Source organism: Rosa chinensis, chromosome 5 (assembly GCF_002994745.2).
Source record: "Rosa chinensis cultivar Old Blush chromosome 5, RchiOBHm-V2, whole genome shotgun sequence".
NCBI lineage: Eukaryota > Viridiplantae > Streptophyta > Magnoliopsida > Rosales > Rosaceae > Rosa > Rosa chinensis.
Genome location: NC_037092.1, coordinates 61,514,629 through 61,541,767, shown reverse-complemented (window position 1 = coordinate 61,541,767; position 27,139 = coordinate 61,514,629). Strand labels below are relative to the sequence as shown.

The 27,139-nt window shown below is 36.0% G+C and overlaps 2 protein-coding genes across 37 annotated transcripts in view; one reads left to right on the top strand and one right to left on the bottom strand.

Moving 5' to 3' along the window:
* Window positions 1-7,288: 7,288 nt before the first annotated feature.
* LOC112165549 lies at window positions 7,289-19,549 on the bottom strand. 35 transcript variants are annotated; one of them, XR_005799442.1, is made up of 19 exons: window positions 18,789-19,541; window positions 18,161-18,237; window positions 17,879-18,035; window positions 17,700-17,770; window positions 17,392-17,606; window positions 16,488-16,595; window positions 15,919-15,988; window positions 15,628-15,774; window positions 15,411-15,527; window positions 13,988-14,367; window positions 13,847-13,864; window positions 12,802-13,008; window positions 12,482-12,583; window positions 11,597-12,193; window positions 11,023-11,148; window positions 10,601-10,672; window positions 9,691-9,761; window positions 8,659-8,751; window positions 7,956-8,401 (listed from the first exon to the last, which is right to left on the bottom strand). XR_005799442.1 is itself a non-coding variant. In XM_040505678.1 (8 exons), exons 4-8 carry the CDS (start codon window positions 11,068-11,070, stop codon window positions 8,127-8,129), a joined length of 396 nt encoding a protein of 131 aa, XP_040361612.1. In that variant the 5' UTR covers window positions 11,071-11,148; window positions 11,597-12,193; window positions 12,482-12,583; window positions 12,802-13,739; the 3' UTR covers window positions 7,956-8,126. The 35 variants fall into 35 exon arrangements, 2 of the variants coding, with proteins under 2 accessions (XP_040361612.1, XP_040361613.1); XR_005799433.1 differs by adding an exon at window positions 7,289-7,566 and having other exon boundaries at window positions 8,110-8,401; window positions 12,802-14,367; window positions 18,789-19,547; XR_005799435.1 differs by adding an exon at window positions 7,289-7,555 and having other exon boundaries at window positions 8,110-8,401; window positions 12,802-14,367; window positions 18,789-19,547.
* Window positions 19,550-23,444: 3,895 nt separating this feature from the next.
* Window positions 23,445-27,139, top strand: part of LOC112165551 (lactoylglutathione lyase) — an 80,693-nt gene continuing 76,998 nt past the window's right edge. The window contains exons 1-5 of one of the 2 annotated variants that reach the window (XM_024302105.2): window positions 23,445-23,748; window positions 24,129-24,208; window positions 24,302-24,372; window positions 25,175-25,264; window positions 26,327-26,428. In XM_024302105.2, the coding sequence (XP_024157873.1) occupies window positions 23,716-23,748; window positions 24,129-24,208; window positions 24,302-24,372; window positions 25,175-25,264; window positions 26,327-26,427 (375 nt within the window). In that variant the 5' untranslated portion in view covers window positions 23,445-23,715 and the 3' untranslated portion in view covers window position 26,428. Of the gene's footprint in view, window positions 23,749-24,021; window positions 24,209-24,301; window positions 24,373-25,174; window positions 25,265-26,326; window positions 26,741-27,139 lie in introns of those variants that run through there. The other variant, XM_040505608.1, reaches the window with a different exon arrangement.

The window sequence follows — 27,139 nt, the reverse complement described above, 5'->3', positions numbered from 1 at the left end:
CAGTTTGGAACTTGAGCATCGTGTTAGTGGATGCTTAGGCATTTTGACAAGGTCAAGCCTTCAAGCACCCCCATGATCGCCCGTAGTCTTTATCCTGAAAATGATTATCTTCGTCCAAAGGATGATGACGAAGCACTACTAGAATTATGTTAATAGACATCAGTTCAGAACCGATGTAAAACTTAAATCCGACCGATGTCTTAATGGGTGATGTAAAAGATCGAGAAAATCAGACATTTGTCAAAAACCGATGTCCCGAATAACAACAAACATCGCTTCTAAAACAAAAATCAATGCATAATCGTTATAATAAACATAATTTTGTATGTTAACTATATTTAATTCTTCATATTTTCACATTTTATACTTAATAAAGTATATGTCGAACAATACCTAAGTGAACATTTAAATCGATTACAATTTCAGAAATTATGTCTAATACTCTTCTAAACATCAGTGTTCAAAAACTATTGTTTGTTCTTGGCCATTTTTACGTACATCTTGCCACCTTATTTTCCTAAGAACGAAGTATGTGCCTTTATTCAACATCGGCTACTTTGTTAAGAATGATGTGTTCCTTTACACAGGGCATCGCTTTTATTTATGTAAAACAATGTTTACTGGTTTTGTGTACATCCCTTATTTTCATATGAACTTATGTGTTATTTCGTCGTAGACATCACTTTAGGTTTTTAAAACCGATGTTTTGTGTTTCATGGTAAATCGGTTTACTTTATAGTAAGTGATTTGTACGTTGACAATAGATTACGTTTTTGTGTTTAGAAATCGATGTGCATTGGTTTTGGATCACTACTACAAAAAGTTAATCACACAACACTAAACACACAACGGAATAGAAATCTTCTGTTGTGTGTTTAAGTAAAATCTATTGTACAACGGTATTAATAATGTTCAGTTGTGTGAATGTCAACAAAGTAATAACTTTTTTCTCATAACTACATTGCACAACACAATTAAGTGTTGTCCGTTGTCTGAGTCTTAAAAATTTAGCGGCAAATTTCCCTCCACTCTCGAGTCTTGTTTGCCTCTTGAAATCTGAAATTTGGGGTACTTAGTACAACGGTGCTTGACATTGTCCGTTGTGTGATTGAAAACTAGACACCAAATTTTGAGAAAGCTTGCTTGGATATCTTCCACTAGGCAAACCTTGTGCAAGATGTAAAAATCAGACAACAGAAGTTATACTTTTCTGTTGTGTGAAGTGGGAACATAGGTGGTAGCATTTTGAGCCAAAATGCAGCAGGCGGCATATTTCCCCCCATGTTTTGACATTTTGATTTTATGTCATACACTCTTACGACAGTGTGTTGTGTTTCTGTTGTGGGATGGACTTCAGAAGTAATATTTGAAGTTCAAATCATTTCTTTTCCTATCATTCTCTCTGTCACCTACATCATGTCCGAAAGAAAGAAAAAAAGAACAAAAGAAGAAGAGAGCTAGAACCGCTCAACCTGCTGAGCCTGAGCCTATCTCTCAGTCCGAAAGCCAACTATTTCCTCTCTCTCCCTCTCTCTTCTGTCAAAATACTGAGCCTAGGACTCTCTCTCAGTGTAGCTCCTCTCTTCTATTCTTTCCTCCCCGATATACTGACCCAAATCCTCTACTCCGATTTACTCTTCTCCTTGAAACCCTAAGTCCCCAGTTGTTCTTAGTCTTCAGCGAGAAATTGGGGCTCGCTCTTCACTTCTCTATGAAACCCTAATTCACCTATTGTTACTGACGTGGCGGCAGAGGAGGAGAAGGACGCTGAGGTTTCGGAGAAGGGGGGATCGTCGCAGCCGGTGAGGCTGTGGAATCTAAGGACGAGGAAGGCTCCAATTGGCGGTGGTGGCGGCAAGGGGTTGAAAATTGAGGAGAGAAAGGTGAATTACTTGGACCTTCCCCAAGTATAGTAGCAACCAGCAAGGCCCACCTCACCGACCTCACTTCTCAGCCTCTGTGCTCGTCCATGGCTTCACCTTCAACACTAAAACTATGCTTACCTCTAAGAAAGAAGCCGAGTGCTGTGCTGCTGGGTTGGCCTTGGATTACTTCGATGAAAACCCACAACCACCCCAGCCCAAACGTACCAAGTGTTTCTCTTTCCCGGCTCAGCCGTCTCATATAGCCTCACTTCCTCCACCTTCATCACCAGGTAACAAGATTTTAGAGGCTCTGGGTCTCTATAGTTGAATTTTTATTTTTAGGTCTCTAGTTTCTAGTTTTATGTTCTGTTTCTATTGTTGGGTCTCTCGTAGTTATGATTTCATGTGTGTGTATCAGGTTCGCTGTAGCTCACATACAAGGAGAAAGAGATATGGGTGAGTCTCTGTTTTTTAAGGTTGATATTACTTTGACAAGCATTCCCGGGATACGATAAGGCTTTTTGAAATCTGAAGCTGAAAAGAAGTATCTTGAGAAAGAGGTTGAGCTTCAGAAAACACTGTCTTGATCATTGGGTGCATAGGCATTCGTTGGAGCCGTTACTATTTGCTCCTTGGTTCTGATACTTGTCTTGATTAATTAGCATCTCTGCCTTTGCAGAATAACATTTTGGTTGTTTATTTCTCTAGTGTTCAGAACTTGTTTTGTTGACATGCTAGGAGCTAATTTAGCCTCTCTTTCAGAATGAGAAGGATACTTATGAACTGGAGCTAATGTTGGCAGAAGAGAGAAAGGTTTCCTGTACTTTGTTTTATTTTACTTGATAATTTGGTTGGTTGGAGCAATCACATGTGTACATGAAACTTTGAGATTAATTTGTATTTTTCATGATTGACCAGTTATGGCAGAGAGAAAAGCATCAGCTTCAACTAAAGAACATTGAATTGGAGAATCAGATTGATATGAAAAAGAATGAGCTGGAGCACTGCCACAAGGAGCTACAGCATATGGTAATCATACCGTTGCAAATGTTAATATCGATCAACTTAGACTGTATTGGAATGTTATAATGATTTTACTACTCACATATATTTCCGGCTTGTATATGATATTCGTTCATACGCACTCTGATTTGGAATATAGTTTGTCGGCTATTATGTGCCTTAATTGGGAATCAAATTTTCAGAGGGAGGAGAGAATGGTAACTAGGAGAAATGACATGAAAGAATTAAAAACACCAATGAAGTTTCCTCCAACTTTATTCTTGTCCACTTATCTGATATTCGATGAAAATATAATGAAATAGAAAAAATTGATCTAGTAGGGTTTAGATTGAGTTAGTGAGAAGGTACCATGGGGTGGTGCAACGTCAACCTCATTTTCAAGCTCCATTTTTAGTAATGCTCTACTTTGTTTTCTAGTTTAAGTATACATCATTTTTCTTATCTTTTATTTGTTTAGTTCTCTCCTTTGGGTAATCTAAAGGCCACAATATGATTGGCTTATATTCTCGGCATATGTTATTTGATATGAACTAATACTGTGGTTATTTATGTAAGAATGAGATAGCAGAATCAGAGCAGAAGAAGGCAGAAAATCTGATAGCGCTGGCAGAAAAGAGAAAGGTTTGTAGTCTATTTTCTTTTCGGAACCTTGAGATTTGGATGAATAAATCTCTGATATTTCTTGCGCTTTATTGTAATTGCAGAGAGAAAATGTGAAGCTTCACTCAGAAATAATTGAATTGAAAGACCAGCACCAAGCCAAACAGGCAGTGAATGAGGATTTTGAGGCCTAGATGAATATTAAAGCACTTGAACAAATGTTAAAGGAGAAGGAGAAGGAGCTTACTGATCTGTCAGAATTTTACAATGCACTGATTTTCAAGGAGAGGAGCAATAATGATGAGCTGCAGGGGGCCCGTAAAGAGTTAATTGATGTATGTTCATATTCTAAGCATGTTTTCGATATAGTTTATAAACTATTTCCCTACACTATATATTGGAACTAATGCATGATTAAAATCAGAATTAATGCCTTGAATAAGTTACATTCTCTCGGTCATATTTGTTGATTCACTATTTTTGATAATCGATTTTATTGGGAAGAAAGGGGAATGCATTTTTGGATATGTAGTGGGCCAGCTATGTATTGGGTATTTTGGGTGGAATGAAATAGAAGGATTCTTTTTTACCATTTTTTTTTAGAGCAAGTGTTTTGGATTTTGTCTAATTTTTGTTTTCTGTAGGGACTGAAAAATCATTCAAAAATCTATATTGGCATGAAGACATTGGGTGATCTTGACTTGAAGACATTTCAAGTTGCAGCCAAGAGAATATATACTGCAATAGAAGAAGCAAATGAGAGGGCAGTGGAGTTGTGCTCTGTGTGGGAGGATTATGTTGGGGATTCTAATTGGAACCCATACAAGGTTATTATGGATGAGACAGGAAAAAGAATGGTATATGATGAACTAAATACATCCCTCAATTTAGCATGTCATACTGGACATTTCTTTTACTATTGTTCACTTTGTTTGATTTTGATGTAAATAAAGGAAATTATTGATGAAGAAGATAAAAAATTAAAAGATTGAAGACTGAGCTGGGGGATGAAGTATACAAGGTGGTGACAACTTCGTTAATGGAATTGAATGAACATAATTCCAATGGGAGGTATAGGATACAAGATCTTTGGAATTTTAAAGCAGGGAGGAAGGCAACACTTAAAGAGGGAGTTGCTTACATTCTGAAGCAATGGAACGCGCTTAAAGAACACGAAGCGGAGAAGAAACTAAAAGTAAGGCATATGTGTTTATATTTTACTACCTCCACTGTTTGAATCAAATCTATTATCGTGCTTCTTCGTAATTGTGCATTTCATAAAATTGTTTGAGAAATTGATGTTCAGTGTGCTACATTCTACTCAAGACTGAAAAATGAAAGATCAATACACTCGGATACGGTATTTTAGTACTCGATAGTAAATTGAAGTGGAAGAACATGTGTAGTTGAGTTGTCAATTTTACCTATTTAGTATAGAATTCCGGATTGCTTAGGGTTTGTGCAGTGAGGTTTATAAATGCTACTATTTTCTCACAGGTTAAAGGGCTTTCATCTGAAGAGTTTGCTGCTCATAATGAGTTGTTTGAAGGCTTGTTTACAAAAAAAAAAGAAGACAAAACTGGAAGAAACCAACGTCTTGTATTTTCTGGTGACTCAATTGGAAGGAACCAGTGAGAGTCTCTTCTACACAAGCTCTCCACTTAAACAGAAGGATATTTAGCAATGGAATATTGTACTTTTGATTCATGTGTAGCTAGCTAAGAATGCTTTCTTGTTTGGTACATTATCTAATTACTTGAATGTTTAAATGTTTGGAAAAATGGTAATTGAATGATATGGATTAAAGTACTGTTTGTGTGGTAATTACTGTCCAAGGTTAAGGCAATACAACACAATACAAAACCAAGTGTTGTATGATGATAAAAGAGTTCAAAATTGAGGCTTCTCCTACAACAGTCATTGGTTGTTACTGAATTTGATTACAATATTCACACAACGGATAACTAAATATAGTGGTTGTGAGAACTAACAACCAACAACAAAAGAAAACAAAATTCTTTTGTGTGAGGTTCATGACACACAACAGAAATAAAATGATATCTATTGTTTGAGTAATCAACAGACAAGGGAGATAATTTTACTTCAGTTGTGTGTTACTCACCTCAGACAACAAAAACTAAGTTATATCTGTTGTCTATTATTAGTCTCAGACAACAGAGATCATTTTATTTCTGTTGTGTGTTATGTATCTCAGACAACAAAGAATGAGTTATACATGTTGTGTGTTATGAATCTCAGACAACGGAAAATTTCTTTTTCTGTTGTCTGACTATGCCGAGGCATCCCTGCGCATGCCATGCCAGGCATATGCCTGCGCAGAATTCACACAACGGAAACTAGTATTCTGTTGAGCAAAGTACTGTCACACAACGGTGAAATCACCGTTGTCTGATTTTTCAATCACACAACACTCACTTAGACCAAGGTGAGCTTGGTCATCACACAACAGAAATCCACCGTCGTCTGATGGCCTTTTTTGTAGTAGTGGATACATCAATTTTGTGGGCACATTTCGATATGTTGGTAATCATGAGACATCGATTTTTATTTTGGTACTGATTTCTAATCTCTCAATTGACATCGTTTTCCTAGGCATTACTGTTTTGTTATGCTTTTATATACATCACTTCATTTTGTCAAGCATGATGTGCAAAGTGATCATGTAGCTGCTGCTAGGAAAAGAAATACATTTCTCATCATCTAAAAATTGAGGCTTTCCATTAATTTTCTCAACTTAATTCATAATTCTACATAATTCACAAAATAAAACCCCAAAACTTACAAAGGCTAGCTTGTAAACATATTAATTAGCAACCAATTACAAAAGTCACTATGCCAAAAAGGCCTTCAGACGACAGAACTGTTCTGTCGTCTGAATGAACAAAAATATGTCGTCTAGTACGGTGTCGTCTCTTGGGGGCATCAGACGACAGAAGTGTTATGTCGTCTGAAAAATCAGACGACATAAAAAAATAAAAGTCTTGTATTGTCTGATGAGTTTTGCATTTTGGGAACATTGTGATCTGTATCTTTAAAAGCATTCAAACAATAGTTTTGTATTGTCTGATAAACAAAACAACCACAGTATTTTTTAAATACTATTGTGTGAAGCATATTTGCAAGACTTATTTGTGTGGTCTGAATGCCCTTAAATCAGAAATATGAAGACTCGTATGTAGTGTCTTCTCTCATACAACAACAATTAAAGGTTGTGCTAATTTACTTTAAACGATAATTATATGTGGTCGTAAAGAGCATCAGAGGACAATTAAGTGTCGTTCTAGGGTAGGTTTGTATGACATTTAAGTGTTGTGTGAAAGGTTTTGAAATTATACATATGTGATGTTGGGAAATGGTTTAGACAATAGATATCATATTCTTTCTGTTATGTCAGTCTCATTACGACGACAATTTACTGTCGTTTGAGATTATTTAGACGACAAATATTTGTGGTCTGAATATAAAAAGGACCACTAATAGTACGTGTTTTATATTGTCTGTAATCACGTCCAATCACACTTATTTGTTGTTGTTGTACACTTTAGCCAATACTTTCATCTAACTTATGTTGTTGTTTTGCCTTTTATACTACAATTTTATGTTGTCCAAATGCAAAAAAGACAATAGACTTCTAATTGATTTTTGTGTTGTTTTTGTGCAGCTGCAACCACACGTTTTGGTGTGCTTTTGTTGTAGCTTGCAATTTGAGATAACACATATTACTAGTCTCCTGTTACAATTGGTATGCATGCATTCTGGAAATTAAAATTGCCCATTCATGAAACCATAATATCCACATCCAAAATCATTCATTGTAATTTTCATGAATCCACCATTGTCTCATGTACACAAACCTATTCATGAGCATAAGTTCAAAATGGCCCATATCTATTAATCTGGGCAGCCAACAAAATATATGCATGATTCAAGCTTTCATACCCTGAGTTATAGGGCACCCAAAAAATCTGACTAGGCTTCCCTCTTTAATAAGAAGCTGACAAAGAACGAGCTCGTTTAGTCGGATTTCCATAGCCAATGACACCAGTCTGAGCAGGGTCTACGAAGTCAATTATGTCAAGCATATTCGATTTGTTCAACACTTGATAAAGGAAGTTGTAAAACCACAAGTCCCAAAATATCATTACAATAGTACTGAATATCACACAATGTACAACATAACTAAAATTGCAAAAGTAAACAGAGATGTGCCAATTTTCCCATTATGTAACCATTCATTTAAATATATAGAAGGTTACATTAGAACTTAGAATGCAAGTCAGGTGTACAACTACGCATCTTCTTGTTCCTTGACAAAATTGATGATAATAGTGGCAACCAATAACTAAGTAGCAAAACAAGCAGAACCAAGAATATTTATCAGAATAAGACCCCAAAAGAAAGAAGTCGCGATTCGACAGAGAGAGCAAAAGATCACATTTTGATAGATTTAAGGAACTGACAAACTTAGGCTATTTAATTTGGATTGTAGAGCAAAAGAGTTTGGATCATTTTCATAAAAATTGAGACATTGGAGAGCATGACAAATGCTCAAAAATAGGTAAGTTTATAATAAATAAAACAAGAAGGTGGCTACACTCACAAAGTGGTTGCCTTCATTTACAAAGATATCCTCCATGTGAATGAGCGATCTCCACTGACTTGAGAGATCAGATTCAAGTTTTGAAGTGTTGTTTGCATACTGTGGTCCCTTAGTATCACTCTCCTTTCACCTGAAACAATGACACGTAGATAAAAAGAACTAAGGTCACCAAACCATATGTAGATATCAAACCGTGATGGGCACCGAGAATTCGACTCTCACAATAGCACCATGCCTTAATCAGTATGATACTACGTTTAAAGAGATGATGTTTGCCAATGAGGCGATCAACCTGTATGGTAACAGCACCAGGAAGATGATCAAGAATAAAAAAAAAAATCCAAAATCACAAACGAGCAAAGAGCACCAAAGTCCAATATTTTTACTTGCTATAATAGACTTGAAAAAAAAAATAATAATAATAATTATTGCATCTGATAAACCAGAGCTTCCTAGGAAAGCATCCTTTACATGAACCAAATCTGGTGACTCATTCAATCATATGTAGCAAAACTGGACTAATAAAACTCAGCTTTAGTGGAAGACTACCTGCTCAAGAAAGCATAACGTACATAGCCCTCCTAACTGATTGAAGGATACATCAACCACAATATTTTGCACAAGGCACTTTACAAGCTTAACCTGCCACCAGAAAACACAACAATCTTTACTGAGGACAACTAAAATTAAGTGAATCTGAATAGAAACAAAGAATAATCTCATAAACACACGTGCATTTCCTAAAGGTTTTTAGGAAAAGCAAATTAAAGGACATACTAGCGGTGAAACAGAAATTTTTTATGGACATGATGGTGCTATTGTAACGCCTCGAAAGGGTTGATGTCACAGCGCCGTGAATCTTACGTACGAAGCTTAAGTATTGACAAAGTAATACTCAAACTTTTTAAGATGCGCAAGGCTAAAGATAACGAAACTAATCAAGTGAAGTTTGATGACTAACTAAGTTTTTTTCCTTTTTTTCTTTTGGGCACTGCAAAATTTGATATTTGGAATCAATGTATCTCAACCTTTGGTGATGAAAAAACTACATAAATTCAAGTGAAATATGATGTTAAATAAACTCGAGATAGTCAAACTAAATAGAATACAAAGAGGTTTAAAATCTGAGGCTTCAGACTACAATTGGTGGAAAAATTTCAAGCAATGACAACAGCAATTAGGATTTATCCAACTGAAGTAACAAGCTCAGCAAGAGTAGACAGAAACTTAAAAATAGGAAATAGAAGGATACATATGCATAATGGGGTACCCACTTTCCTACAAACCGATGACCGTTCTTAATGCCAATTACTTACTTGCCAATGTAAGTACACAAATAGCCAGCAAGAAGTAGTAAGAGTGGCCGTTTACGCCATACCACCTAGGAGTGACGCCACACCTCAAAGGATGTTAGACATCCTCCAGTCCGTATAGCCCCTCCGGAGGTTTAGGGGATCGAAACCCAAGGTAGTCGTTTTGCTCCCTTCACTCTCAGGTCACCACTTAACAACAATGCAATGTGTATGCATAAAAGCATAGAAATATTTTCGAGAAAAGCTCTAACTAGTGAAGACCCCCTACCTGGAATCCTTGATGTGCAACTCCCAGCAAGTACCAAAGGACCAATCTTCAGTCCACTTGAGCCCTTGATCCTATTATGAACATGTAAACCATCATCGGTCTCAATGTTCTTTCTCCCTTAAGATGAAGCCACATTTTTATAGACTTATTTTAAAAAGAAGACACTGATCAGAATGCACTAATCAGAATACACGGAAAACAGAGCTTTGTAGTTACTTTTGAACATGGATGAAACCTTTTTAACTGAAATTTAAGACTCAAGGAATGCTTTGCATGTTTAGTCCAATGTACTAAAGATTGAGGACTGACAAGAGAGTAAAAGTTTCTCAAATCATTAATCTTGTACCAAAAGCTGCAAGTTGAAAAGTTCTCAGAAAACTGGTAAGAAGAAAGAAAAATTCACCAACAATCATCCTTTCAATGATTTTAATCACAACTCTCCAGATTTAAAGTAGACATGCAAAGCTACTATTTTGCAAAATTTCATGTTATTCGCAATTCAAATGAATGGTCAAACAAGAATCTGAAATGACAGGAACCCTGAATTCTGCAGAATTCCTGAAACAATGCAGTAACTTCAAAATAGCTTAAGTATCTCATTTTAACTCCGTTTTTCATGAAACCAAGTTCAAAATGATTATTGAAGAGTCTATTTTAAGCAGTCAAAGACTGAGAGTGAAACAAGGAGTATAGGTTTTTCGAAAATCATGGAATAGCCCACTGGTTCAGCTTGGGTGTTGTCTTTGAGGCATAACTTCAAACACATAGTGTGCAATAATTGAACTTGACCCTTTCCAGTCCTAATCATCCTAATGGAGTCACCATAGCTAGATAATAATCAAAAGTGCATTCCACAACAACCTTGAATAGATTTAAGAACAGAGATTTAACAGAAAGTAGGTGTTCTTACCAAAAGAAAGTTTCTGATACTGATCAAAATAGAGAGGTTAGTGGTTTGAAATCTCAGAGTCCCCCATTTGTTCTGTCATAGTGTAATACGTAAATTAGAAGAGATTTATATGACACCTGGAGATACGAAAATTGGAAAAGTGCAGAAGGTGATTTTAACAATGCATAGCTTCATACCTCCTAACATGATGAGAAGCAAGGCGTAGACATAAAGTAGCTACTGATTTTCGACCTTAGATGAAAGTGAAGTAAGCAAATTCAAGTGTTTCTGAGCTTAAGAGAAGAGTGGGAGCAGAATGGAAAGAGAAGAGAAGTAGCTTGTTTTGTCAACTGAGTGTTTGGTTGTAAGAGGGTCTAGGTAATGAATATAAAGGTTCAACCAATGATATCTCATATGATATAGGGTACGTAAAACCTACAAACCTTTGCCCGAATTAACTGCATGTCCTTCACCATAAACTCAGCAGCCATACTGTGATCTTCCCTTTCAAAGAACAGCACTCCATCCGGTAGATACGTCTTCAGAGGTACTGATCCAAACGAGAACACCTGAAACAAAACCCAACATGAAATCAATACCCTCCACCTAGTCACCACCCCTTTGCTTTCTTAACTCTGACATCTCAGAATTTGCAATCAAAAACCATAATGTGGAACAAGAACAAACCTACAAGCACACTAATCTCTCAAACAGATTACTCCCTAAGTTGGTTGCGTAATCACAGAGTTACTCTATCAATTCAAAGTAAAACGTAACTACATGTACTCATGAGCTGCAAACTGATTGCAATTCATACAACTGGATAGCTACATACTCAAAATCAAAGTCCAAGCCTTGGAGAGCGAAAAAGCTATACTTATAGCCAAAATTCAAGCACATTTTCATCATCACACGAAAACTGAGTTCTTCAATTCACATAAAAACATAGGGCTTTTCACTAAATTCAAGTTTAAATTCAGATATAGGGGAATGGTATATATAGGCATGAATGCTGACCTAACAACCAATACAAGCTCCAATGATCCTCTGAACGTAATCAATGGCGGCTTTCCTTCTCCGCTCGGAGACGTGAGTACGTTGGATCTGAGCTATAACCCCCTGCATTGCCTCCTCCGCTCTCCGCCAGTACTCGGCAGAAACGTCCCTCTAATTTGTTGAAATTGAAAACACGGATGAAGAAGATCAGGTCGGCCTCTCCTCCAAAACAGCGCCATTTCGCTCAAGCGACCAAGGCCTAAGATCGCCCATCAAAGTTTTAGAATTTCTCACAACGTCTCACAGAACACACATGATCCTCGCAACAAAAAGCAAAACATAATTAGAAGGTGTCACTACAATCAAATTCATTACACAGAAGCACCCAAAAAAAAAAAAAATCATAGTTCCAAGTTGAATTGAGTGACCACAGTCGTTTGGCAAATCAATCTAAAAAAACAAACTGATCACAGAATCCATTCAAAAGGTGAGAATAAGAGAGAGGAAAAAAAACAGGAGGATTGCATACCTATATTATCAACTCATCACGTTTAACACTTACGAGCTCAATCATAAACTTGCTAGTTTCATGGGGAAGTATAGCAGAAATCAAGCAACCTATATTATCACAATTGATTTTAGACCAACAATCTAATTTTGACAAGAGCAACACGGCAATATTAGAGCTTAATCTAATTAGAAACCATATGTACAGAGGGATATAAAATGCAGATTTAAACATGGAGGTCAGGTGGAAGATATCTGGACTAAATTCAGTGTATGCTACAATATATCGGTACAGCTCCTAAATTCCAATCATGTATAACATTACATTCAATTCAAAAGAAGCAGAATAAAGTCCACAACATTTAATTGCTGATTATTAATAACATGTCCCCAAATTACCTAGATTGATGTTGAACAATTCAAACTCGTCATCGTCCTCGAACATATCCACCTTGGGGTCTTCAGATGGTACCTTCTGATCCTTCTCCATTGGAACAATGCCTGCGAATTTGCAATCAGTGAATCAATTAACTCACTCAGATTTAGACCCAATTACCAAAAATCATTCAAAAGGTGATTGGCATTATCAAAATCAAATCTTGAATCTTTGTACCTAGAAACAAGAAGATTGAATCAGATGACCCCAAATGAATTGCGATTCACCGTTCCCAAATCAGAAGGTACAGAGTTTTGAGAGAGAGGGATAGAGAGAAACTTACTATTCAATAAAGTGGAGGACTATAATTCTAGGGCTTTTGTTGTTCCTCTGACCAATCTTGATTGTGATTTTTGAACAGTAAGGTTCTTCTACTTATGTGTTTGCGAATGATGGAGGCCCCGACTCGGTACAACGGTTGAACTTTTAAATTTGTTCAAATGACTGAGTGGTATAGGAATTAAGGTCACATACTTCGATTGGGCAAATCCTAGAACTCAATAAATCACTCAATTAGAGACTAGGCAATAGCTAGAGCTTCACCATATGTGGGCTTATTCTGAGAAGAAAACATTGATCAAAATGTTCTGATTAGAATGCATAGAAAACACTGGTTTGTAGTCACTTTCGGACAAAGACAAAACTTTTTTCTAACCCTTTCGAACTGAAGTTAAGTTTCAGGGCATGCTTTGCATTTCTAATCTAACTTACTGAAGAACGAGGACAAAAAACAAGTGTAAAGGTTCTCAAATCAATTGTTTGTAAGAATAAGCTGCAAGTTTGAGAAAATTTCAGAAAACTGGTAACAAGCAAGAAAATTTCACCAACAATTATTCTTTCAGTGATTTCAAGCAAAACTTTCCAGATTTGAAGTAAACATGCAAAGCTACTATTTTGCAAAGTTTCATGCTAATCGAAGTTCAAATGGAGGGTCAAACAAGAATCTAAAATTGACAGAAACGTTGATTCTGCAGAAATCCTGAAACAGTGCAGTAACTTCAAAATAGCATAAGCATCTCAGTTTAACTCCGTTTTTCTTGAAACCAAGCTCAAAATGATCATTGAAGAGTCTACTTTAAGCTGTCAAAAACTGAGAGTAAAACAAGAAGTATGGTTTTTTCGAAAATCATGGAATATCCCACTGGTTCAGCTTGGTGTTGTCTTTGAGGCATAACATCAAACACTTGGAGTGCAGTAATTGAACTTTGGTCTTTTCCAGTCCTATCCATCCTCATGGGTTTACCAAAACATAATAATCAAAAGTGCATTCCATTATAACCTTGAATAGCTTTAAGAACTGGAATTTAACATAAAGTAGAAGTTCTTACCGAAAGGAAAGAAAATTTCTGGTATTGAAGCAAAATAGAGAGAAGCTCAGTGGTTTGAAATCTCAAAGTCCTCCATTTGTTATGTCATAGTGAAATAAGTGAATTAGAGGAGGTTTACAAGACATAAAAAATAGAGAAGACCTGGAGCTGCGAAATTGGAAATGTGCGGAAGGAGGTTTGATCAATCCTATCTTCATACCTCGTAACATGATGAGAAGCAAGGCATAGAGGTAAAGTAGCTACTGATTTTCGACCTTAGATGAAAATGAAGTGAGAAGATTCAAGTATTTGAGAGCTTAGGAGAGAAGTGGGAGCGGAATGGAAAGAGAATAGAGATAGCTTGGTTTTTGTTAGCTGAGTGTTTGGCTGTCAAAGAGTCTAGGTAATGAATTAACAAGACCCATAAATTGATTGGGGAAAAAGACTCCCCATAAATTTAGACAAACAAGCCTTCTGTTTTTCTGCACTACACTACGAGCAGTGAGCCTTCCCAGCAAATTCTTTTGTAGCACCAAGTTTCCCTAACAAGACCAACAAAACAGAAGAAACATGTTACAAAATTGAAGAACTATACCCAAACTCAAAACCCTAAAACACAAATCAGCTTTAATTGAAAGAAGAAAGAGTTCTTGTTTGACAACATGGAAGAACCCAGTCGAAAAAACCCCAAAACACAAATCATTTGCAGAAAAAAAAAAACCTAAAATCAATTGAAGATTGATTGAAACCCTAAACTACAAAATGATTGAAACCCTAAATTGCTTACCAATATCCGATTTGAAAACAACTCTTGCTGGAGAGCTCCATTAATACGAACATGAAAGATGAAGTAGAGACTAAGAAGGAGAAGGAGAGACTACGAAGAAGAATAGAGAGAGTGAGAAGATGAAGGAGAGTGAGAATCGAGATCTGAGAGAGCACAGTGAGAAGGAGAGAGGCTGGTGTTTGAGTTTTCTAGTTTCGCGGGTTCTAGGTCGAGTTGAGAGAGCTGAGTGAGAAGGAGAGAGCGCGCGGGGTGGTGTTTGAGTGTTTAGTCGTGGTCGAACTGAGTGAGAAGGCAGAAAGTGACTTAATTGCGAGGGAGTGAGGGACTGTTGAGTGTCAAATAGCACAAGTCAAAATAACTTGGGAAATTTTAAAACAACCCCCACATTTAGACAACATTTAAATGTTGTCTGAATGTCACAACATTTTCCAGTCAACTAGGGCGTGGCTATTTGAGAGGGAAAAGACTCAATCAACTTTTGGATATCCCTCCAAATTTGAGATAGAAAATCACCACCTTCTACAACTACACAAATGTGTTGTCTGAATGCTCACAATTTATCTAAATTTGAGATAGAAAATCACCACCTTCTACAACTACACAAATGTGTTGTCTGAATGCTCACCATTTTTCCAAATTAAACCAGTATGGTTTTAGTGTATATTCAGACAACATAAAAAAAAATTATGTCGTCTGAAAAACTCAGACGACATAAAACAAAACTTATGTCGTCTGAAGTCCTTTTTGGCATAGTGAGTTCTACACTAAACTTTGCTTCCAAGCAAAAACTAGCCTTACCCAAAATCATGTTGGTAGACAAAAGTCCTACACCAAACTCTGTAAATAATTAGCTACTTCAATGAGCACCTCGTCAATTTCTTTTTGGCTATATGATTTGCGCGTCTTTACCGCCCACTAGAAATGTATAAAACAACATATATATAAGTCACAATCATTGGGTAAACAGCTAATATTCAATTAAACCAAAATGTTCTTCATAATATAATGCATATACCTTGTCAAGTAGAAAACAATTTTGCAACCATCTAAGGGTAGCCACATTTCTATAATAATCTCCCAAAAACAAAATCTCTCATTCATTAACCACGTTGACTTTTAATTTAGGATACTAGGCTGCTTCTTTCTGGTTCACCAGATCGACCTTAAACATATGAGGAAATGATTAATATATGTTAAACCTCTTAAAGACAAAACATCAAACTTGACTAAATACAACTAACAATGGGATACATGACTGCTAAATAGTAAGAGATTGAACTTCACATTAATGTTCAAGAATGTTCACCTTTCTAGCAATATCAGGTGCCAATCCATGTACAGCTTCAAGGGCAATACCTCCCTCACCAATATTGCAGCTGCAAGTGAAAGACAGCAATGTAAGAGAATCCATATATTTAAACGGGAACAAATCCATATACTCACACAGATTATATGTGTGTGTGCGCGCGTGTGTGTGAATCATATGTCATACCTTGGTGTTAAGTTACTTTTAGGTAACTAGAGGAATGGGAAACAAAAATTCCAACAAGTAATCAGTGTCATATGTTTGCGTTTCACACAAGAGCATTATAATATATTGGATTTTGATCATGTGCACCTACCAATGAAAAAGAACAAATAAAAGAAAACACGAAAAACTGAAAATGTACATGCAGGAGCAGAACTATGTATAGGTTCAAAAAGTCCAGGACCTTGAGCCAATGGGGATTATAATGTATTCAAATCAAAAGGAATCCAAACATACCTCAAAACAAAAGGATAAAGGCTAGAAAGTCCAACCAAGAAAAACAAATTCCTCTTACAGTTGAACACATAGAGCTAAATTTGAACCATTGAAAGACAAAGTTGCTTAACTGGTTCTCCAAGACTTGTAGATGGAAGCATCCCAATACTTCCAGTAATCATTGAGGCCTCATCAGATAATATATCGCCAAATATGTTGTTTGTTACAATTGTATCAAACTGCAATTGTTCATGGGAAGACACAGTGAGACTCGCAATTTTTATTTACAACACTTTAGAATTTTGCTCTACTCATCCATATTTGGGTCCTAGAATAAATTAAAGACATATAACTCGAATGGAACTAAAGAAAAACCTATTTTGGATTACGAACAAGCCGCATAGTAGCATTATCAACATACAGAGTTCAACATCAAGATAATCCGATCCAAGGCTATTTCCAGGATTCTTTTTCTCCAAATCAGAATCCTGAGTATACTGGAGAGAAGATGAGCCAAGAGCAGAATAGAAATGAGCAAACCTAATAACTAAAGCATGCAACTTTAGCATGTTCAGCATGCGGCATGAACAAAAATCAGATATACATGATGAACCAGTACAAATCATTTACTAGCTTTTTAAGAATAACATCCAATAAGACTCCCCTGACCTTATATGTTTTCACATAAACCAATTTAAGGTTTCTGATGGGACCAAGGAAACATATAAACCAGTTGGGTTGATACATGATGTATCAGTACAGATGATTTACTAGCCTTTTAAGAATACTAACAATATTTCATTGGCTAGAACCTCCAATAGGATTTCCCTGACCTTATATGTTTTCACATCAAAGATTAGAGGTTTCTATTGGGACCAAGGAAACAAGGTAACCCAATTAGGTCGACATTTCCACTAGTTAATTCAATTAGACAACTGAGCAGTAGCCGATATCAAAGTCACGCTACACCTCAACCACAGGAAAAGAAACAAGATTCTGTTTATACACCTTATTTTGCTTATTTTTCAACCATACCATGAAGTGAGAATTTGGACGGTAGTTTTGATTCCTCAAAGATGGAATTCTATTGCCATTCGAGTTTGAAGAAGTAATGGGTGTATTTGCTACAGGTCTATGCTGCCCATCATTTCCCATAGACGAGGCAGGGGAAGCTGCTGGTGAATAAGGCCTATACAGTGCATACCCATAACCATGGTGGTACATAAGAGATCCGTTATCTCCATAAACCCCTTAAAAGGACACAATAAAGTTACAAATTAGTAAATAATTGATGTGAGACCTAAAAGGAGAACAATACCCAATGCAATAAAAGAAGAACTTACAGAAGTCATATCTACTCCCTCTGGATTCATATATCCCCAGTACTCATCCCAGTCGCCAGTCCCATCATAGCCTAAAAAATACAGGAAATGGACCATCCATGTCATGTCAATAATTTCAAAAACAAATTGATAATCCACCGAAAATAGATCTCAAGTAGAAATTTTGCTAGTCAACTTACCTCTATAATAATAGGTTGTTGATGGATAACCATTTAGGAGATAGGAGAAAGATTGATCCACGAAATCAGTCGACAGTGGAGTCATAGAGAGATCAAATTAGATCTGACCATTTGCAGCATTGCCATAATCAATAGACCCATATTGGTTAACAGAAGGCTGTATAGAAAAAAGTAATTAACACGTCTGATCATCAACTTTGATTTTGAAGAATACTGTTTCATGCTCCACTTTACTTGAGCAAAAACAATTGGATGTGATAACAACTAAAACATGTACAATACCTTCTTTGTAGGCTCTGAAATTTCCAGGGTCTTGGTCTGCGAATCTAATGACAACTTCTTAAGCAAATTTGCTGCTTCTAAAGTAATCAAGAGTGAAGGAAACATAAAAATCGATCTACATCTAATTTAAAGGAGTTATACTGCAATATCTTGTAATCATAAGCATACAGAACTAACAAACCAACACAACAGTATTGACCTGAATTGAAATTACAAATGGGTAAGCATCCAGTAGTCAAATTCAGTCACTCCATCAACAGATTATGGAAAAAACACTTGGAAGAACAAAATTGTCAAGTTCCATGTATCAGAGGACTTCAATTAAGCTGAAATTATGCAAAACTAAAAGAGCTGCACATACAAATGCCAAATCGATAGCCATAAATTCCTAGACAAGTTTTTCACAACCACAAATCAAGCCTAGAAACGCAAACACCAATACGAATCATCTAAAAGTAAAACCTATATAGCAATCTACATGCTGAGAACAAAGCAATAGCAACAAAGTCAGAGAAGATCGAATTTGATGGCAAACCAATCAGGAATAAATAGATCGAAGCAGTGCAAAGCGAGATAAGAAGAAAAGGAAATCAAAGTATATCGATATGGTTAAAATAGATAAGGATACGATCTGCAGGAGGAGCAACGGTCACCATGCTGTGAATTAAGAAAGTACGAATGGAAATTAAAAGTAGCGAAGATGCAGCCGACGGCCCAAATGTCCGCCGAGTCGAGTAATTTATGGACCTCCAGCTCCTGGTAACAGAGAGTGACAGTCTCCGGCACAAAAGACTTGCAAAAGATATAAATTTTCAACTCATAGAAAGAAATCCCCAGAAAAACAAAAGCAACAAATCAATTCATACTAAAGATACACTAAAACTCGAAAACAAAAGGTCGATAAAGAAAGGAAATTTGACAAGTAAACTCTTTTTCCAGACTTAAAGGCTAAGAAGCAGTCCAACAACTAACACCAAACCAACCACCAGATTTCAATCCTTCATGGGCTCTGGACTATTTGCAATTCTTTCTTCAACCAAAACGTCCTCGTTTGGGGCCATAGAGGCTGAGATCGAGTAAAAGGATTAGGGTAAAGCTTGAGAGAAAAAGGACCAAAAAAGGAGGCATAAGTAGAGGCAGATTACAGCCTCCTTCACTCATAGGTTACAATCGACGCCGAAGGATAAGTCGGAGGAGGAGGAGGTTGGGGTCGGGGTCTGAGCTAGAGAATGGAGGAGGAGGTTGGGGTCGGGGTCTGGTTGAGAACGGAGGAGGAAGTGAGGTTAGGGTTTGTCGTTCAAAGTGAGAAAAATAATGCAAGTGTGAAACTTAGAAATTTTTGTTCCCCGCCTTGTTTTAATCTTCAAAAGACTTAGCCGCTTCATGAAAACAGGTTCTTGCAAATTTTAGAACAAAATTTATAACACCAGTCATTTTAAGAACCAATGTTAATAATATACATTTAAATAGGTAATTTTCAAAACTGATGTTAACTTACTTTTTTACATCACGTGTAATTTCAAGCGATTTAAATGATGTGATGTCTATTAACAAAATTCTAGTAGTGAAGATGTGCTAGAGGCAAAAGTGTCTTACTTAAGTATAATAGGCGCATTATTGTAGTTAGCTCAATGCACAAGACAGAACATCTCATTTACAGTGAACTTGTTAGCTAGATGTAGCTTTGTGCCAACGCGATGCCATTGGATTGGTGTAAAAGATATCTTTCGGTACTTGAGATATACGATTGATATGAGCTTATTCTATCCCTACAGAGAGACGATAGATTCGGATCCATCACACACTAGGAACGCTGTCAACACTGGCCTGCGTCCTCTAATCCCATCCCAAAACGACATGTGTTTTGGAAGGTTTTACTGATATTGGATATCTCTCTGACCCACACAAATGTCATTCCCAAACTGGTTAAGTGTTCACCATGGGTAAGACCGCGATATCTAGGAGGTCTACAGAATAGACCCTAGTCGCTATATCTTCGAACCATGTAGAAATTATTACTCTTCACGAAGTGGTTAGTGAATGTATATGGATTGGATCCATAATTCCGCATATTCGAACAATTGTTGTTTGAAGTCTACCACAGATAGCTTATGAGCATTTAGAATAATGTTGCTTGTTTTGAACGAATGAAGCAAGGCTAAATCAAAAGTGACAACACCAAGCATAATCAGCAAGAACAGACTCTCCTCAAGATGAAAGCGAACTAGGTTCGATCTGAGGACAGTATAGCAGACTTGCTCACTAAGTCATTGCCTAAATTCCACTTTCGAGAAACATGTTGGTAGCATCGTTTGCGGAAGTTATCCGAACTCCCATGACCGTAGTCATCAGGGGGAGATGTTTACGTGTATGGTCTTGAAACGTGAAGGGTGTGTTGTGCTCTTTTTCCCCTTCAACAGAGATAATTTTTGTCTTACTTGGCAAGATTTTTAATGAGGCAACGAGAGGAGCACCACGTTTGGGCGACATAAGGAGAAGTGTTTAAGTAAATCCAAAATGTATGGGTCTGGCCCAAACTCTAAGTTACTTGACCTAGTGGTAATAGGGTTAGAATTAGAGATAATATCGAAGAATCTTGGAGATATCCAATCAATGTACTATTACGTTTCCTTGTACAACTCTAATTCTATGCCTTGTAATCCTCTATATAAAGAGGCTTCTATTATTAATGAAAGTACGACTTAATTCTCTCAAATATCGTTTCCCTAAAACAAATACAAGTATTTTCAATACTTTGAATTATTTGTTGTCTTTAGAGTATGAGACATTACAGGCATTATGACTATGAAGTGGCCGGACATTTGTGTTTTCTAATGACATCTTAAAAAAAAAAAAATTGACATCTTCAAGATTGCAGAAATTAAAACTAAACAATAAAAATATGAAATGATCATTATGATTATGAGATACAATTTTCTCTTTGCAGCTGCATTGTCGAATTATAAGGGAAAGGAGATCTCCTTATTACATTGTCAACAGACTATATGTTATATTCTTATAGTGCTAACAAAACTTTTCAAGGCTTATAATCTACTATCATAGGACAACCTACAAACTTATCTGATCACTAGTATTTTAGTTATGAAGTATACTAGTGTAGACAGAGATAAATTCAAAACTGAATCATTTTTAAGGGTTTCAAGATATGTCCACTTTCAAATTTTCACCTGCAGGACGACAACGAAAATCGGATCGAGACAACATTGTGACACTAGAATGTAAGATGAACTACATTTGAGATGGAATCTAATTAACGTTTGATGATCAAGTTACCAACAAAAAGTACTAATCCACACACCCACATAGAATTATCATAGTTAAATTTCAATGAATGTGTAAGAAGGTTGAAATTTGAAACAAAATACTTTTTTATGAAGTGACACAATGTATATTTGTACAACATGTGTTGTTAAAGGAAGCAAATAATTGCAAATGGCAATCCACTATTTATCTTTGGCATGCTAGAATGCTTATCGCTTTGGAAGGCTTTGAGATGAACCCAAATATTTAGGTTTTTTTTTTAAGATATGCTTTGGAATGCTTTCTACTGGTAAAAACCTAAACAAGCATTTCATATGTATTTGAGTATCTTTAGAAGATCAAAATTATTCTTTTTATGTCCTCTTTGCTATGCATGCATTTGGGGTTTGCTTACATCTAAGAAATTAAAGAAATGATTAATTTCATTACCCCGACTCTTAATTTTGAATTTTTACCCCCTAAACTGTTCAATTTCAGTCAGTCATGTCCAATTTCTCAGATTCCGTCCAAATTAAACGTTAATTTTGACGATCTAACCCAATTAGAAGACTTTTAAGGACACATATGAGTTTTTTTTGTCTTGAAATGATCATTTTAGCCCTCAAAGTGGGTTAGATTGTCAAAATTAACATCCAATTTGGACGGAATCTGAGAAATTGGACATGACTAACTGAAATTGGAAAGTTTGGGGGGTAAAAATTCAAAATTGAAATTCGATGGAGTGACATGATAACACCCCCAAACCTCAGGGGGTAAACTGAAATTAATCCTTAAACAAAATTTACCACGTTAAAATCTAAATTTGAAATTCAAGAAGATAATTTATTTAAATAGAGTTACCTCGGGGGAATGCAGGAAGAGATTAGAAGGTCTATTTGAGACTATGTTTTGTTTTTATTTTTTAGGGTTAATAAAAAAGAACTTAGAACCTATTTGGGATTTGCTTCTAAGAGTCATAGACAAGTTTTAAATAAGAAGGAAAATTTGTTATAAATATATAAAAAAAAATTACAAAAAATACAAAATGTGTCTTTGGATAATTTTTTGAAGCACTTGAAAGTGGTTTTAATTTTTTATTTTTTATTTTTAACTAAAGAAAGTGATTTCCATAAGCTTCCTAGTTTAGAGTGCTTTTGTCAAATTAAAAAGTGCTTTTATGAGACTGTTTTGAATTGCTTCTCCAATTGCCATAAGCAATTCTAAATTAATAAAATAATTAATTATAAATATAAAAAAAATTTAGAATGTGTCTCGATTGAGTTTTCAAAACACATAAAAGTAGTTTCGAGTCTCCATATTTTTTAGAATAAAAATTCTCCAAATTTTAAAAATATAAAACTAAAAATTCTTCCTACGCACCGGTCGGAACATTTTTATCAAAAGAAACAGGTCCGAACACTGCCAAGTGCCAACCCGATTCCTCTAGAAAGATAAAATCCTTGGAATCAGAAGGCAAAGATCGTTATAAATACTAGACAGAGCCACCGGACTCACTCACACACACAGAGTAAGTGAATTTTTGACTGTATTGCTTTTCTGTTTTACTATACCGCTGCAAAATTTATGTAGCAAAGGAATGTGCCAAACTTAGCCCATACCTTCTTGTTCTCTTGCGATTGATCATTGGACTTGATGATATAATACTCTTCCTTCTGTATGTGTTACTGGCAATATATGGTGTTAGCTTGTGTTTGTTACAATCTGGAATTGTGCGAACCATGAGTATCTGAAAAAGAATACTTCTTTTCTATGTCAGTAACACATTGAACAATAAATCAAGATAGGCTCTGTGTGGTGGTAGACTAGTTCGATGCAATGGCAGACCAGTCTACCACCGCATGGAGTTGGCCTGCATCAATGTATTGATCCATTAATGCACCGATGAGGATATCAACTTTCATTAATGTTTTGGAAGATGAATTTAACTCTATATATGACTATTGAGTGGTGGTGGTTATGTCTCTGGATTCTGTAATACCAACACGTACAGAATCCTCGAGTTTATTTGGGACATGATATCATGGCAATGCATGCATTATTGAAAATTTTGAAATAGTATATGTGATCAGTTGGATTTTGTGTGTTATCATGGTGACTATGCACCTGTATTCACTATGTGAACCAATTTCTGGATACTGTTAGATTGTCTTGTTTTTGTGTGCATGTGCTCATGCTCATGTAAATTGTTAGGTTTTGGAAATAGCTCATTAGGTGGAAGTTGATGGTTATTTCTTTAATTTTTCAGGCTACTTAAGAGGCTGGACTTTCCGGAAATGAAGTTTAGTTTGTACTTTCTGGGCTATGCGGTGAGTTAATATCATCATATATATTATTCCAAAGATATATCTTAACTGCTAGGTTTCCGTATTTTTGTATTTTTATTTTTGAATGAATTAAAGAGCCTGAAAACAAAAAAAAACTGGGACCAGCAACAGTTCTTTGCTAGGTTTACATTGATTATTGGGTTTTCCAACACTACAAATAGTTTCCTATGCTATTCTATAAACCATCTGGCGTGTTTCCCGATTCTTGTATTATGCCTTTACTTACTGGAAGATTGTTTGCTTTTACGGTTTTACCTTTTGGTCTCAAACCTCTTATGAGTTAAAGACGGAGACTTTTAGTTACTCGAATGCGTCCTGGTGTATGGCAGAGACATGTATTTCATTTTCCTTTTCTGATGCAGGATGCTGCCTCAGCTCCAACTAACCCAGTTGATAGAATTGTTTGGACCTTTGGTCAGAAGGCTACAATTGAATTAACACAGTAAGAGTTTTAAAACTTTCTTATACTTATTTTTCTCACAACTCTTTTGGTATAGTGTTATGTCAATATCTGACAATGACCGACATTTTACAGTAACTGGGGTACTGAAAGTGATCCAGAATTCAAAGGATACCACAATGGTAATTCAGAACCTCGTGGCTTTGGTACGTAACTTGCTCTATGAATGTGTCAAAACTCAAAACTGACAATTCTTGTGATGTAGTTGTTCTCCTTCAAATAAGCTTGACTAACTTATCCATTTGATGCCAAATGCCACATATTGTGTCTTGCATTACTATGTGGTATGTGTGGCCCCAGAATCGTTTGCACTCGGTCTTTTTGATCAGTTGCTAATTTGCAATATAATAACCATAAATTTTAGGATATACACCAAATGCTTCACTCTTCCCACAAATCTGTCTTTGGCTATATTTCCAAACAAGAATGCATTCATTGTACCCGGATTTGCTGTTATAACTATATTTATAGTACCGGTATATGTCTTGTCAAACATTTTGCCTGATGTTATACGAATGGGAGAATGCTGTCAATCCTTAGCTGTCGTAATTATAGGGCAGGGTTGATTTGCATACAGGAATCTGTACATCTGTTACCATTATCAAATAAAAAGCAGCAAACTTATAGTTGCAAATCATATAGGATGCTATCTTTTTGCTCGGGGAATAATGTTTTGATCACTAATAGATGAGAATGCCCCTGCGAGGCTTCCTAGGATCATGTGAGACCACTTTTCTGATTGACCGGGGAGAAGAATTAAATACTAGACAACTATCACATATTGCTGCAATCGTAAATAAATTTAATATTCCTCAAACATCTACATATGTCCATTAGCCTGCTTGAGGGCTAATCAAGCATGTGTAATCTCTAGGTCATGGGTAGGAAATCTAGTAGGTAAATTCTAGATTCTGGCATTAACCCTGTCTATCTTATTTTGTTAATCAGGACACATTGGCATCACTGTTGATGACACAAAAAATGCATGCGAGAGATTTGAACGTCTGGGGGTTGAATTTGTGAAAAGGCTGGATGATGGTAAGATTTCATTTTTATCCTAAAATTTTTAAGAGTTATAAGATGTCTCTATGAATATTGACTGGTACAACGGGTGGAGATTGCTTGGGACACCTTAGTTCCTTTGTAAGAAAGTAGATTGATAATCTTGGAATCAGTTTGTAGAGATTGATCATGTTGTGTAAATGGATAATATATGAAAGCAGGCAGTTTCATTTAAAGGAAGGATCAATACTTTCCTTGAGTTAGTGACAGGAACACCTCTAATTTTATACTGAAACCTTTGAGAGGTGTGTCATCTGAAAAAGAAAAAATTAATTTAAGAAAATGAAAGACATCTTCCAGAATTGTGATTCATAAAGGTGTATCTTGACTGTAACATCATATGTTCTTTGCTTTGGGTTATGTTGAGTTAAAATTTATGTTATCTGGGTTACACTGAAATCTGGATGGCTGAGGAGTTCAGTAATTCTGTAGTTGTGGATTTGAGATCTTATTCTTGGCATAGAATAGTCACAACAAACCATTAGAATACGTAACATCATATGTTCTTTGCTTTGGGTTATGTTAAGTTAAAATTTATGTTGTCTGGGTTACACTGAAATCTGGATAGCTGAGGAGTTCAGTAATTGTGTAGTTGTGGATTTGAGATTTCTCGGCATAGAATAGTCACAACAAACCATTGGAATATGTACACAAAGATCATGAAGTATTTAATTGATGATTGAAGTTCTTACGCTGTCAAGTGAATTTTATAGCCATGTCCATACTGTTTGAAGTTTGAGGATTGCCTTGTCAACTTTAATGCCTGTTTTGAACTGCAGCGCTAGTGACTGTATCCATGCATCATTGTCTCATAGGCACCAGAAATGTGCTTTCCAGTTATTATTCTTTCTCTAGGATTTTGTATTTTTTAAAACAAAGTGAAAAACGGAAAGAACAAAAAATTGAAAAAGCAACAAACTTTCCTTCAGGCTCCTTTTTGGAGGCTCATTTACTGTTTCCACGATTTCAGTTTTTGAGGCTCCTTTTTGTTTCATTGCATATTAATTATTGGTCTTAAATTTGTGATGTCGATTGCAGGAAAGATGAAAGGAATAGCATTCATTAAGGATCCAGATGGTTACTGGATTGAGATCTTTGACCTTCAAACTATAGGAAAAGTCACTCTGGGTGCTTCTTGAGGTTATGGAACTCTTATCTTCAGTTTACTTTTACTTTCTTTTCTTACTTTCAACAGATTGTGAATCTCTTCAGGACTATAGGAACTTCTTTTTCCATCAAAATTTGTTTCTAAAATATTTGGCTCGCCAACCTATGCATTTTGTTGATCTTATATTACCATCCGTTGCTCTCCCTAATAAACAATCCAGTGTACATTCCTGTTACAGAACCCTAAACCTATTCATTCCGGTTCGTGGTACTTGAGCCATCCAATTGTCAAATTGTTTTGGTATTATCAGCATATGTAGGGCATTACAAGGTTGGGGTTGGCTTGATTATTTTGATATTTTGATGCATTAATGCATTGTAAACTTCCACTTATTTGTTTTAGCTAGCTTTCAGAACTTTGGTAAACTTTCACAGAGATATATAAGAGACTATACCTTTCACTAACCATAAAAATACAGTCTAAAGCCTTCGATCCTCAATATAAACATAACTCGAGAAAGAAAGTGATTGTGTTAGCTTCTACTTCTCAACATCCATCAAGATCTTCCCAAGATTAAGTCTTGCCATCGAACCAACCGGCCAAATATATGGAACATGAGAAAAACAAAAAGAAACAAATGGTTCATCTCTCCAGCCACTGATTCATCCATTGTGGTCATGAAATGTAGCAATGAAGTTCCTATGTGTCAGAATCACTTCTTTGCTCATGCTTGTTGTAGCTTC

Bases quoted from the DNA above. Each gene is read 5' to 3' on its own strand.
- LOC112165549 (XM_040505678.1), bottom strand. From the start codon at position 11,070: ATGGCTGCTGAGTTTATGGTGAAGGACATGCAGTTAATTCGGGCAAAG. The intron at 8,752-10,600 runs GTAAGAACACCT...TTCTGGTGGCAG, and splicing joins GTATCAGAAACTTTCTTTTG to GTTAAGCTTGTAAAGTGCCT. The intron at 8,402-8,658 runs GTAGTCTTCCAC...GTTACCATACAG, and splicing joins CGTTATGCTTTCTTGAGCAG to GTTGATCGCCTCATTGGCAA.